Genomic DNA, 14172 nt, shown 5'->3' with positions numbered 1-14172 from the left:
GTGGGGCGCAGAGACTGCAAGCAACACACGTGTGGCTGCCGGGATGAAGTTCGCATACAGGGTGAGCGCGGGCCAGGGGTGGTGAGGGGTTCTTAACTCGGGGTCCGGATAGAGTCGCTCCTCGAGACTGCTCCCTCAGGGCCAGGGAGCTGGGCCTGGGTTGACTGGGTCAGGCACCACCGACCTGCTCCTTACCCGGCAGCCTGAGAGAGGCCCGGCCTGGGGCCGCCCAGCCCCGGACTGGGACGGAGCGGCGCGCGCAGACGAAAAGAGCGGAGCGCTGAGGGAGGGTCACGCCGAGATCCGAGCGGGGCAGCGGAAGCCAGCCCGGACGGAAGTCCTGGTTCCTAGGCTCCGCAGCTCGCGCCGTGGGGAGGACGCGGGGGCAGAGGGCGGGAGCCGGGTGCCGAGCTCACCGGACGCGCTTCTGTATCTTCCCCGCGTCTCGGGCCCCTTGGCACAGCGGGCCACCTGTGTGTTTGGAGCCGTGAGCGTTTGCGTGGCCCTGCCCGCTGCTGCCACTGCCCTGAAGGCTGTTCCTCCGCAGGTTTGTCGTTTCCAGCCTTTCTCTCTCTGTCAGGTCCCAGCTCCTCACGTCCCAGGCTTGGCTTGGCCCTAGCCTCGGCGGGAGCTTCCTCAGGTCCACCTCACACATACGCTGCCCCTACCCCATCTGGTCTTCCTGCTTAGAATGCTCCCCCACTGTGACCCCAACCTCCCCCATCCAGCTCCTCTCGGGGTGGCTTCCATCCCCAGCTCTCCAGTCCCCGTAGCCTCCTGGGGTTCCCAGGGCCCTGCCCGCCTGCAGCTCCAGATGCTCCTTGGAGAGTCCTCCTGTCTCAGTGGTCCACACACAGGTCGTGGGTCCTGCAGGTGGTTGATGGTTGAATGAATGATTGAACGGATGGGCTGCCAGCAGGCTAGGAAGCTTTCTGCCAGCTGTCAGGAAGCCTTGAACCCCACATGCAGTCAGAAGGCTGTTCCGTCTGTTCCGTCCGCAGTTCTCTTCCTGCAGCACGGGTCCTGTCCTCCCCGCCCTCCAGCAGACACCTCCTATCTGGAGGCATCCCTGCGCGGACCCTGCCCTTTGTCCACCCCAGCAGAAGCTCGGAGACCCTGGGGACTGGGCTTATGTATTCTCTCCTGCTCAGGGCTGGATTGAGAGGTGCCCAGGAACTGTCCTGGGAGGAGGGGGGTGGCTCGAGGGACCCCGGGAATAATGAGGGAGCCTGGAGAGTCTGCACCATCTCCTTGACCAGAAGCCTCGCTTTGTCGTTTCCAAGAGTTGTATTTTCTTTACATAATAAAGACAGTTTTGTTTTCTTTTCAGTTTTCAAATTTGCTGGGGACAGTCTATCGGTGTGGAAACTTAAATTTTACCTGTGATGGGAATTCAGTTATCAGCCCTGTGGGAAACAGAGTTACTGTGTTCGACTTGAAAAAGTAAGTATGCTAAAATGATCTTAGCAATAGTGATCCTTGTGGTTTGCAGGTAAAAACAGTGTTTTCCTCACCTGTCTAAAGCACACCTTTTACTTGAGACAGCCCAAGAGGGGCCTGCAGATTCACGTAGTGCCGATGGTTCAGCAGTGGGACTGGCTGTAGGGGTCCTGGTTCCTCCCTTCTAACCTCTCTGCTGGACCCTGTGTATTGAGGTTGCATCACTTGGCTGAAATATCTGGTAGAGGATGCCTGGGCATGGGACCAGCCCTGGACTGCTGCCTGGCCAGCACGCTCAGGTTCACTCTGTCTCCACTGAGCACGCACGTGACTCTGTTCCTGTCTTCTCAGACGTGTGTGGCCGGGGTGAGACCCTCCTGTTGCAGAGGCTGCCTGGATCTCTGCATGCCTCAGTTTTTGCATCTATAAAATGGGGCCATAGTACTTGCTTGTGAGTTGTTTCCTAAAGTGCAGGGCCAGTTCCTCGCAGGTCATTGCTGGTGTCAGCTGTTTAAGTGACATGGGGCAGGGGCACTCCAAGGTCGAGGCCTCATGGCTGCTGAAGAAGAACTGGAAAGTGATACGATAAAGGACAGAATTAGAGTGTGATCCAGTGGTTATTTATCTTTACTTAGTTTTCCATGACCACATTTTTACATTCCTGCAGAAGGCCTTACTGGGTGTGCTGTCCCTGGGCTTACCCTCTTATTGGGCAGCTTGGTCGTTTCCAGTTTCCTGACTGTATATTTGCATACAGTCATTTTGGGATGAGGCCCTAGAAGCAGAACTGACATGCTCAAAACCCATTTTTAAGGTTTTTATGTGTTTTGTGCAGGGGTGAGGGCTGCTGGTCCAGGCTGGCCTGCCCCCGCCTCCTGTCCCTCGCCCGATGTCACGAGCATAGCGGCTCAGCTCTGGTTTTTGTCTCCTAGCAACAAGTCCAACACCCTGCCCCTGGCCACTCGCTACAACATCAAGTGTGTGGGGCTGTCCCCGGACGGCCGCCTGGCCATCATTGTTGATGAAGGTAACTGCCTTGACTGGGGGGCAGGTGTGGGGGTGTCCAGATGACTAGAGGCCACCACTGAGACCCTTGGGGGTTGAGGCCCACATAGTCCCTCCACTGCCTCAGCGGCTTCTGTGTCTGGGCCTGGGTGGGCCTCGGGTTAGGCGTGTGGGGCATCCTCCCTGGCGGTGTGCTGCCCACACCGCAGGGCCCAGGGCCTGCCTTCAAGGCCTGGTGCGTGCGTGCCATGTGCGGAGCCTCACTCTGCTCTCCCTTCCCTCAGGGGGCAATGCGCTGCTGGTCAGCCTGGTGTGCCGGTCTGTGCTGCACCACTTCCACTTCAAGGGTGCCGTGCACAGCGTCTCCTTCTCCCCCGATGGCAGGTACGCGTCTGCGGGCGGGGTGGGAGCCGTGGAGCTGCATTACTCATGTGGTGGGCTCGGATTGCCCACCATCCCAGCCGCAGACGGCCCCTGAGCCATGAAGGAGCCATGATGTTGGGTGGCACTGGCCCCTTGCCCTGACGTCCACCATGAGGATGATGTGGCCAGACCTGGCCTGTTCTTGGACTGCAGGAAAGGGGGCTCGATCTCAGGCTGCTCACACCTGGGCCAACCTGGCCATGTTGGGCAGGAGGTGCTCCAGTGGTCAGCTGTGAGCCCCGGCTCCGTGTCCACACCCTGAAACCCAGTAGAGGGCGTCCTGGGCCGGGGCCGTCCGAGTTTGTCCTGACCTTGGCGACCACCTCCCAGGCTGGTGGGAGGGCCTGAAGGGGCGTCTGCTCCAGGGCAGAAGTGTGGTGTGACCTAGAGTCTGTCCACTTCTTCTCCGAGTGTCCACCCAGAGGAGAGGGGACTCAGGGCCGGTGAGAGGCAGGGTGAGGGTTAGGGCCCCAGGTTTGCCTCCCGTGGGAAGCTGGCCTCGCGGCAGGAGACATGCCGTCTCCGGAGCTCTGAACTGGGCTCAGGACCTGCCCTGGTGTCGGATGTTGACGACACCCGTTTCCACGGCAGGAAATTCGTCATCACGAAAGGCAACCTTGCTCAGATGTACCATGCGCCTGGGAGGAAGCGGGAATTCAACGCATTTGTCCTGGACAAAACCTACTTTGGGCCTTATGACGAGACCACGTGCATTGACTGGACAGACGATTCCCGGTGAGGCAGGGGTGCTGGACATAGGAGGGGCTGGAGGGGGCACCTGTGAACAGTGTCTCATCATGTGGGGTGACTTGTCACGTCCCCGGCTCTCTTTCACATGGCCTCTTACAAGCCTCACGGGTGGGTTGGACGCAGGCCTGGCTCTTGAGTCTGAGTCAGGTCTGCCTGGCCCTGGTCACTGGAGAGCAGAGCGAAGCATGGCCCAGAGTGAGGGCCACCTGAGCCAGCATGCGCAGCTTCCAGAGCAGCCGTGGGCGGCGGGAGTGCTGGCAGCATCTCCCAGTCGGCTGCCCGGGCAGTGCCCTCCCCAAGCTGTCCCCAAAGGTGTCCCAGGGGCTGTGTCTGCTGCCCTGTGTCCAGTGGGGGGGAGGGAACGGAGGGCATGGCTGGAGGTGGCTGCCACTTTGTAGGCCAGGCCAACTATTCCCATGTTCTCTGGGCTTCAGTGCAGAAACACAGCCCCAGGCTAACACTGTGTCTGTGGGAGACGCTGGGGGGCTGTGGGCTGTCACAGCCAAGAGGTCATGCCCTTCTGCATGGCGTGGGCCCACTTCTGGCTCTCCTCCTGCCACGAGCACAGTTGGTTCCGATTGGGGTCAGGGAGATGGGAGGCACAGGGTCCCTCAGGCAGCCCTCCGCTGGGCTCAGTGGTTGGTCCTTGGGCTCCCCTGGGCCATCCCTATGAGAGACTTTTGCAATGAGGGGCAGCGACACAGGTGCAGTGAGGCTCCTGGCCCTGGGAGAAGCATGGGTGGACCCAGCCTCCACCCAGGGGGGATGCAGACCCGAGCCAACCTCAGGCGTCACCCCTGTGCCCCGGGGACACTGTGGAAGGTGGACACCTGTGAACCCAGGCCGAGCTGTGACCCCCTGTCCCCCAGGTGCTTTGCAGTCGGGAGCAGAGACATGTCCACATGGGTGTTTGGGGCCGAGCGCTGGGACAACCTCATCTACTACGCGCTGGGGGGACACAAGGATGCCATCGTGGCCTGCTTCTTCGAGGCCAGCAGCCTGGACGTACGTCCCCATTGCAGCCTCGAGCGGGGCGCTGGGCCCTCCCCTGGGACGTGGGGGGCCATGGCAGTCAGACGAGCTTCAGCAGCACGGGGCCACGTTCTTGTCCCCGTGGCCTGGGCCGGTGTGGGCTGGGGGCTGGGGAACCCACCCGGGCTCACACGTCTTCCTCTGCAGCTGTACACGCTCAGCCAGGATGGCGCCCTGTGCGTGTGGCAGTGCGACACCCTTCCTGAAGACCTGAGGCTGAAGGCCCCCACAGGCTGGAAGGCAGACCTGCTGCAGAGGGAGGAGGAGGAGGAGGAGGAGGAGGCAGAGAGGGAGACCACCATCCGTGGGAAGGCCACACCGGCCGCGGAGGAGCAGCAGGGGAAAGTGAAGTACTCACGGCTGGCCAAGTAGGTGCCCGTCCCGCACCGGGGCGGGGGGTGAGGACCGGGGGCACTGCAGGGCAGCACCAACCTGCTGTCCTCCGCCTGCCCTGGGGAGCTGGGGTCTCCGCCTGCCCTGGGGGTCCGGGGTGGAGGCTGGGGTGAGTGTGTGGGACCAGCCGGGCTCTCTGGTCTTTCTCCCACAGTTCTTGTGTCCCTATCTGTTTAGGTACTTTTTCAACAAAGAAGGAGATTTTAACAATCTGACGGCTGCTACATATCACAAGAAGGTCCACCTCTTGGTCACTGGTTTTGCTTCTGGAATCTTCCACCTTCATGAGCTCCCAGAGTTCAACCTCATCCACTCGCTGAGGTCAGCGCCTCTGCTGTGTGTGCGCAGTTGTGTACACGTGTGTGTGCAGTCGTGTACCTGTGTGTGGTTGTGTACTTCTGTGTGGGTGGTCGTGTACCTGCGTGTGTGCGGTCGTGTACCTGCGTGTGTGCAGTTGTGTACCTGTGTGTGCATGCAGTTGTGTACACGTGTGTGTGCGGTCGTGTACCTGTGTGTGCATGCAGTTGTGTACACATGTGTGTGCGGTCATCTACCTGTGTTTGTGTGGTTGTGTACCTCTGTGTGGGTGGTTGTGTACCTGCGTGTGTGCAGTCGTGGACCTGTGTATATATGCAATTGTGTACCTGTGTATGCGGTCATGTACCTGTGTGTGTGTGTGTGCAGTTGTGTACACGTGTGTGTGCGGTTGTGTACCTGTGTGTGTGCGGTTGTGTACCTGTGTGTATATGCGATTGTGTACCTGTGTGTGTGGTCAACCTGTGTGTGTGTGGTCATGTACCTGTGTGTGTGTGTGTGCAGTTGTGTACACGTGTGTGCGCGGTCGTCTACCTGTGTGTGTATGCGATCGTGTACCTGTGTGTGCGGTCGTGTACCTGTGTGTGCTGTTGTGTACACATGTGTGTACAGTCGTGTACCTGTGTGTGTAGTCATATACTTGTGTGTGTGGTCGTGTGTACACATGTGCTCTCCATCTGCCAGGCGGGCAGGATGGGTGGAAGCCACACCATGCCTGCCAGGACCGAGGGCTGTGGAAGGACTGGGAGGCCTGACCAGCTGCATAGTTGGCTTCCCAGGACACCCATCCCCCACTCCATCCTGGGTTGGAGGGGTTTGGGGTGCTCTGCCACCCTCCATCTCAGACGTGCCGCTCCCACCCTGAGTCACGGGGTGGTGTGTGCGGGTCATGTTCTTATCTTGTTTTCATTTTCCCTCCTGTATCTTTGGAATGGGGAGGAAACCTTAGTGTTGGTTTCACGAAGCCACAAAGCTCTGAGTGTTTGAACATGGGGTGCAGAAGCTCTGGGTTTTCTGTTCTGAGTGAAATAAACACAGTACCCGGCTGGGGAAGAGGTGGGTGCCGCCAGCCAGGAGACCTGGCCCCGTCCTGGCTCGAGCAGCCACCCTGGGGTGGGGCGGAGGCCTCGCTGTGCTGACCGGGTCCTGTGTGTCTCCCCAGCATCTCAGATCAGAGGGTTGCGTCTGTCGCCATCAACAGCTCTGGGGACTGGATCGCCTTCGGGTGCTCAGGTTGGTGCCTGGGTGTGTGAGGTCCCAAGTGGAGCTCCTCCTCCCCGGGAGAGGCAGGAGCTGCCTCTCCTGCCCTGCCCCACCCCGCTCCTGAGGCTCCGGGGCCAGGCTGGCAGGCTGCTGGCTCACTGTGAAGAAGCAGCCGATGAAACCTTGAGAACAAAGGCTTCTCTGAGTCCTGAGTCCCGTTGCCGCCTGGAACTCTTAGCCTGTGGCCCCGGCCTCTGGAGGCGATGTGGGAGGCTGGCTCTGGGTCCGCTCTGGGTCCCCGTGTCCAGGCCCAGATGGGAAACGGGGGTCACGAGCAGTCCTGTGTGCCCCACAGGCTTGGGCCAGCTGCTGGTGTGGGAGTGGCAGAGCGAGTCCTACGTGCTCAAGCAGCAGGGTCACTTCAACAGCATGGTGTCCCTGGCCTACTCCCCTGATGGGCAGTACATTGTGACCGGCGGGGACGATGGCAAGGTGCGCTGGCTGCATCCCGTCTGGGTGGGGGGGTCCCCTTCCTGTCTCTCTTCTGCTGATTGGCTGAGGGGGTGCCGCACTGATGGCCTGGCCCCGATAGCAGGGCCCCACCTGCGCTCCTGAGAAGCCATTCACAGGCTCTCTGGGGTCAGAATGAAGAGCCTTACAGCGTCTGTTTCCCTTCCTGACTTGATTTTCTGTACACGCTTGGGTCTGTGCTGCCAGCAGCTGCTCTGACGCGGGAGGCCCCCCTGCATCCCCTAGTCCTCACTCACCGGGGCACCCACGTGGGCTGTCCTGAGCCGTGGCCTCCCTGCACAGGTCAAGGTGTGGAACACCCTCAGCGGCTTCTGCTTTGTCACTTTCACGGAACACTCAAGTGGAGTCACCGGCGTGACCTTCACCACCACCGGCTACGTCATCGTGACCTCCTCCATGGACGGGACTGTGCGCGCCTTCGATCTTCACAGGTGACTTCCTATGGGGACCTTGGCTCTGTAGGCTCCCCCTGAGCTCTGGGCTGTGAGAGCAAGGTCAAGGGGTCGGAGCTTGTCAGGAAGACACGGGTGAGGGCCTGCAGCCCCGGAACTGCCCCAACTGGGCCGTCCTCCCACAGGTACCGGAACTTCCGCACCTTCACATCCCCGCGCCCCACCCAGTTCTCCTGCGTGGCTGTGGACTCGAGCGGGGAGATCGTCTCTGCTGGGGCACAGGACTCTTTCGAGGTCTTCATCTGGTCTATGCAGACGGGCCGGCTCCTTGATGTAAGGGCCCCAAGTCTGGGAGGGGCCAGGGTGTGGGGAGGGGGCCTTGCTGACGCGAGACAGGTGGGGGACAGGGTCACGCCCGGCACGGGTGGCACCGTTTACATGCATTTCCTGGCAAGCTCCACTCCCTGGCCCTTCCAAGGTGGGGTTCCCTCACCCCCAGCCCAGGGGCCGCGGCCTCTGCACACCAGCATCCAGGAGGCGGGTCCGGCGCCAGGGTGGAGGGCCCCGGAGGGTCTCAGGTCCTCAGAGCTCTCTTCTGATGGGCCACAGGTTTTGTCCGGCCACGAGGGGCCCATCAGCGGACTGTGTTTTAACCCCACGAAGTCAGTCCTGGCCAGCGCCTCCTGGGACAGGACGGTGCGTCTGTGGGACATGGCGGACAGCTGGAGGACCACAGAGACTCTGGCCCTCACCTCTGACGGTGAGTGGCACCTGGGGGAAGGCCCATTCTCAGTCACGTGCTTGGATAAACCCAGGGTCCCGAGCGCATGGGCTGTCAGGACTGGTGGCCCCAGAGTTTCATGGGCTGTTGGGGTTGGCAGCCCAGTCGTGTGGCTTGGCGTCAGGCGCCCCAGCAGAGTGAGCGAGCTAGCGAGGGCCCTGCTGCAGCAGGCTTCCCTCCCATTCCCGGGAGCGAGGCCTGACCCCACCGCCTGCCCATGCCCAGCCTTCACAGAACCCAGTCGTCGGCCCCGGGGCCCTCAGTCTGCGGTGGTCTAGGCTTCCTGCTACCCCACACGGCTCTCATTCAGGCTGTTAGCCGTTGGGCCCTGCATCTTCCCGGGGCCCCTGTACTGAGCCTGCCTCCAGCTAGTCTGTTTCTAGCCTGCCCATGGCCTCCACGTGGCGCCTCCTGCCCGGACTCCGTCACCAGGCTGCCCGGCTCGGTCATGCTTATGTGGGTCCTGCGGCCCCCAGACCCTCAGGGTGCCAGGCTAAGCGCAGGGCAGAGTGGCCCAAGGGCTGGAGCCCAGGGTTTTCCCCGGCCCTGATTGCACGTCTCTTCTTAGCTCTGGCCGTGACCTTTCGCCCTGACGGTGCCGAGCTGGCTGTGGCCACACTGAACTCACAGATCACCTTCTGGGACCCTGAGAACGCAGTGCAGACGGGCTCCATCGAGGGCAGGCACGACCTCAAGACAGGCAGGAAGGAGCTGGACAAGATCACCGCCAAGCACTCAGCCAAGGGGAAGTGAGTGCCCGGCGGGTGTGTCCCAGAGCCTGGGGGCTCCCTGGCTGGGACCCCAGAGGGAGTGGGTTGTCCTGGGGTCCATGTGGGTTGACTGGTGTCCATGTCCTCACACCCTGAGGATGAGTGTTTGTGGGTCCTGTTATCAGGTTCAGGGGTGCATCCCTGGCAGTCTACTGCCTTGCAGGCCATTTTTCAAAGAGCCTGCACTGTTTACACCCACCCAGGGCAGGGGATTCCGGTTTCCCCACATCATGAGCAGTGCTCTTCACTCTGTTTTACAGTCACAGCTGCGCTGAGGGGTGGGCGGGGGCTGGGGCGGGGCGGTGTAGCCATGCCTGGGGCTTGGCGTCCCCTGCGCACTGGTCTTTCTGGGCATCTGCTTGTCGGCTGACGGGCCATCCGTGTGTGGGCTGTTTGCAGACTTGAGATACAAGGCCTCATCAAATACACGATCTGCAGATACCTCCTCCCCTTGTGGCTTCTCTCCACTTTCTCTCCTGAACGTTAATGTGAAGCATAAACGATTTTAATTGTGACGAAGGCCCACTTGGTTTTTTTTTTTTTTGGTCACTTGAGCTCTTTGTGTCATATCTGAGAATCCTTGGCCAAACCCCAGGTTGCCGTCTCAAGTCCTGGGAGCCAGCCAGGGCAGCGCAGGCCTGAGCTCTGGTCCTGTACATAGTTGCTATGGGGGTGGTGGGCGGACTGACCCGTCTCCGTGCTGACTTCAGGTGGAAGCGCCCTGATGCAGCCCTGTGGTCCTTGACATCCTCCAGGGGTCATGCTGCCCACAGGGAGCCGGGTGATGGGGCCGCAGGGTTTGGGCAGGAGCCCTGGAGGGGGTGGGGGCCATTTGCCCTCTGGGTAGTGACTAAGCCTGCACGCCCTCTGCCCAGGGCCTTCACCACTCTGTGCTACTCCGCGGACGGCCAGAGCATCTTGGCGGGAGGGATGTCCAAGTTCGTGTGCATCTATCACGTCAGGGAGCAGATTCTCAGGAAGAAGTTCGAGATTTCCTGCAACCTATCTCTGGACGCCATGGAGGTGAGTGAGCTCCAGGGGTGCTGCAGGGCCCCAGGGATCCCCGGGTGGGATCCTCCGGCTCCGTGGTCCCCAGAGATGTCCGGCTTCACCTGGAGGTCTCCTCACACCCTGGCCCCACAGGCAACCTGGGGACCCTCCAGAAAGGTGTGCTTGCCTGGGTTCACGCGTCCTGGCCCTTGTGCCAGGTGAGGGGCTTCTCCGTGCGGCCGCAGCCCACCCCTCCAAGGTGTCGGGGCTGGGGTGTCCTCATCATGTCCCCAGGACACGCCGAGGCCGGTGGTGGCAGAGGCTCCCCATGTGCATCTCCCTTGCAGGCTCATGTGCACTCTCTGTTCAGCCACTGAGTTACGAGAACCCGCCTTCCACAGGCCTGACTGTGGGCCCCAGGCTGTCTTGTCTCGGGCTCCCTGTGTCCCGTGTGGGTTCCAGGCAGGACTGGGCCCCGTGTTGGTGGCGCAGGGGGAGGTGGGGCACATGAGTGCCCGCTCCCCACCTCCCACAGTGGGACGTCTGGGTTTCACCCTTCAGGAATTTTTGAACCGAAGGAAAATGACAGAGTTCGGCAACCTGGCACTCATTGACCAAGACGCTGCGGAGGAGGGCGGGGTCGCCATCCCACTGCCGGGCGTGAAGAAAGGTGAGCAGGGGGTTCTCTCGTGTCCCACGGTCAAGCCACGGCGGGCTGTCCTCTCCCCGGCCGCTTTCCTGGCTGACAGCCGTGTTGCTCTCTTGTCGAGACTTTAGCGATTGACGTCCAGGAGCCTGGCCTGGGTGGCCCCTGTGAGCAGCTGGACGTCTGGCTGGTGCCCAGCCCTGTGCCTTGCTCCTAGTGCCTGCCCCCAGGTGGCCAGAGGGGAAGCCTTGTGTCAGGAGTGCGGGGCCTGAAACCACCTGCCTGGCAGCCCTGGGCTGGCCAGGGCTTTCCCTAGGAGCAGGGGGGCTGCTCTAGGCTGGGTCCGAGCCCACGGGAGTGTCCACACTGAGGGCTTGCCTGTGGAGGCTGCCGGCAACCCATGAAGCAGTACCTGAGGCTCTCAGCGTGGGCCTCCCTTTGTGGGGGGTGGTGAGGTGTGTGCAGCACTGTCAGTAGGGGGATCTCTGTTCCCAGGTGACATGAGCTCCCGGCACTTCAAACCTGAGATCAGGGTGACTTCACTCCGCTTCTCCCCCACCGGTGAGCCCTGGGCTTCGGGTCCTCAGGGTGGGAGAGGTGGGCTTGGTCCCGAAGGGCTTCTGGGCCTGTCACCCTGCTCCCGGGGCTGGCTCTGGGCACCGCAGTCCCCCTGAGGTCAGATGTCATCTGTGTCCTTGCTGGAGGGCAGCTGTGGCTGCAGACGTGCCTGGCGTGGGGGCACGGAGGCAGGCGGCTCCCCTACCCCCCAAGGTGGTATCCCTCTCGGGCCTCGCCTCCTGCCCGCCCCAACCCCTGGAGTGTCCGGCGGGGGCGGTACAGGACAGGGTCTCAGTGGCTGGGGTTCGCAGAGGCCATAACAGAGGCCCAGGCACCCCTTCCTGAGGGTCCAGCATCCCCAGGCTCCCTCCACACTTGCATTTGGGGTCCCAGATGTGTTCAGGACCTGTTCTTCAAAAAAAGGGGGAAAGTGGAAATAAATGTTCAGGAAGCCTTTCTCAAGTCTGCTTATTGTTCCAGGGCGCTGCTGGGCGGCCACTACCACTGAGGGGCTCCTCATTTACTCCTTGGATGCCCAGATGCTCTTCGACCCGTTCGAGCTGGACACCAGCGTCACCCCTGCGCGGATCCGGGCGGCACTGCGCCAGCGGGACTTCACCAGGGCCATCCTCCTGGCCTTCCGGCTCAACGAGAGGAAGCTGCTGCAGGAGACCCTGGAGGCGGTGCCCTGGGACGAGAGTGAGCCTGGGCTGGAGGAGCAGGGTGGGGCGGGGGGCTGCGTTCACACGTGCTGGCCGGTTCTACATGTGCAGAGGCCACGAGCTGTGAGAGCGTCTCTCCTGACGGGGTCTTTGCAGTCTGAGTACGGCTGTCCTTCCTTCACAGTCGAGATCATAAGCTCCTCCCTGCCTGACTTGTACGTGGAGAAGGTGCTGGAATTTTTAGCTTCGTCCTTTGAAGTGTCTCGCCATCTAGAATTCTACCTCATATGGGCTCAGAAACTGCTCATGGTGCACGGACAGAAGCTGAAGTCCAGGTACACCCTGCCTGCTCACCGTGGAGTCTGGTCACTGGGTCCGCTGGTTGGGGTGGGGGTGGCAGCCTTTACCGGGGGACAGCGTGGAGCGGGTCCCAGGGGCCTTGGGCAGCGGCCCGCACTGAGGATCTTCTCTTTCCAGAGTGGGGACGCTGCTGCCGGCGGTCCAGTTCCTTCAGAAGAGCATCCAGCGCCACTTGGACGATGTCTCCAAACTGTATGTGATGTCTCCCGGGGGGTGGGGGCAGAGGGGCTTTCACTGTCAATGGCTGGTCCAGCCAGGGCTGCTCCCCATGTTGTCAGACCTGGGCACAAAGGGCCCCCGTATTGGTCTCACTGACATCTGAGTCCCATGTGTCCTCACAGCTGTGACTGGAACCGCTACAACCTGCAGTACGCGCTGGCCGTCTCGAAGCAGCGGGGCCTGAAGCGGCCCTTAGAGCTGCCAGGCAGCGAGGAGGAGGCAGACGCATCTGAGGACGACGATGACAGTCTGCACCTGCTTGGGGGAGGGCCTGGGCAGGCGGACGGGCCGCTGGCCTAGGGCCACACCCCACGGCTCTGGTTAAGACGCTGGGCAAGGAGGGACCGCCACCGCAGGGGGCAGCTGCCCGGAGAGCCGGAGCCCCAGCACTGGGGCTCACTCCTCGGCAGGCACCAAACACCACCTTGGGGTCAGCGCTCTAGCTGATAGGTTCCCGGCAGGCATGGCTCAGCACTCAGGGCCCAGGAGCATCTGCCATTCAAACACCTTGCAAAGAGGCTAATGGGCCAACGTGTGTAGATGCAAACTTTGTATGAGGATTTTTATATTTTTAATATAAAGTTTTGATAATTTTAGGGATGAAAAAGACATGTATTTCTAAAACATAGGTATTAAGGCTAGGTATTAAGGCTGATCTCGGAATTTGAAGTGTTTGTAACGTATCCTGGGTATGACTGTTGTGTTGGCACCTCCATGCCAGCGAACAGGTGAGCTGGGCAGGTAGCCTGGCCACCAGCCCCATCTCTCTGCACAGGGTTGGGGCAGGGAGCATCCGCTGGACTCTGAGTTTGGAGATGGCCTGGAAGGGCTTCCCAGGGAGACTTGTCGGACCTGCTTGCCAGCTCCAAGGAGGACTCCATCCCGCAAGGCCCCTCAGAAAGGGTTACCATGAGGGCGGTCCAGACCACAGCCAGGCGCCTGGTCTCTCAGCAGTGACAGCCTCCAGGGTCGGGACACAGGCCCCAGCGTGCAGGTCTCCAGAGGTGTGGCCAGGAGTCACTGGACTTACTGGGAAGAGAAGCAAGCAGGTTCTTGCATGTCGGGTGGGACTGTGTGTCACCTTGCGGTGCTCTATGTGCTTGTGAAACGTGTGTGCTACCTCCAGAGGAATCATTTCTTTTGTAAATATATCAGATCCTCTTCCATGATTGGGTCTTAAGCTATAAAATAAATACATGGATGGTTATGTATGTTCAGACACAGATAACTCATCTGTAAGCTATCCCCGTGGTCCTGAAAAGAATTCGGCCAGACCATTTTCTCCCCTCTCCCTGCTGGTGGTTGTCACCCACCAAGATTCAGACACAATCCCTCTGAATCTGTCAAAAGCCGCTACAGCAGTAGGCAGTGAAGAGTGGTGTAGGGTCTGTCTTCCCACCCCCATCTAGGCGTCAGGCTCCCCCAGTAATAATCAAAAGAGGACCGAGTAATGTAACCTCGACCTTCCTCTAGAGGCTACCCTGACATCACTCCTGAAACAAAATTCCTGTGTTAATTTGACTTTCCCTTACCAGCGGCTATACAGATTTTTACGTATTTATTTTGGCGGCACTGGGTCTTCACTGTGCGTGTGGGCTTTCTCTACTTGTGGCAAGCGGGGCTACTCTTCCTCGCGCGCAGGCTTCTCACCGCGGTGGCTTGTCTTATTGCAGAGCACAAGCTCTAGGCTGGCAGGCTTGGT

The 14172-nt window shown here is 60.7% G+C and overlaps 1 protein-coding gene across 1 annotated transcript; it reads left to right on the top strand.

The window, feature by feature from the left end:
• Positions 1 to 13689, top strand: PWP2 (PWP2 small subunit processome component). Its single transcript, XM_061167473.1, has 21 exons — positions 1 to 61; positions 1331 to 1443; positions 2373 to 2467; positions 2730 to 2829; positions 3460 to 3603; positions 4488 to 4623; positions 4798 to 5018; positions 5221 to 5364; positions 6521 to 6591; positions 6917 to 7053; positions 7375 to 7523; positions 7670 to 7817; positions 8094 to 8244; positions 8834 to 9014; positions 9911 to 10058; positions 10587 to 10695; positions 11167 to 11232; positions 11710 to 11928; positions 12076 to 12226; positions 12369 to 12443; positions 12593 to 13689. Exons 1-21 carry the CDS (start codon positions 44 to 46, stop codon positions 12768 to 12770), a joined length of 2754 nt encoding a protein of 917 aa, XP_061023456.1. The 5' UTR covers positions 1 to 43; the 3' UTR covers positions 12771 to 13689.
• Positions 13690 to 14172: the final 483 nt, after the last annotated feature.

The sequence above is a fragment of the Dama dama genome, chromosome 19, assembly GCF_033118175.1.
Source record: "Dama dama isolate Ldn47 chromosome 19, ASM3311817v1, whole genome shotgun sequence".
Taxonomy (NCBI): domain Eukaryota; kingdom Metazoa; phylum Chordata; class Mammalia; order Artiodactyla; family Cervidae; genus Dama; species Dama dama.
Note: the sequence above shows the minus strand (reverse complement) of the source record. Positions and strands in the feature narration are given on the sequence as shown.

Excerpts from the sequence above, each read along its gene's own strand:
- PWP2 (XM_061167473.1), top strand. Across the intron at positions 7,054-7,374 it reads CCGGCGGGGACGATGGCAAG|GTCAAGGTGTGGAACACCCT; the intron begins GTGCGCTGGCTG and ends CTCCCTGCACAG. Across the intron at positions 9,015-9,910 it reads AAGCACTCAGCCAAGGGGAA|GGCCTTCACCACTCTGTGCT; the intron begins GTGAGTGCCCGG and ends CCCTCTGCCCAG.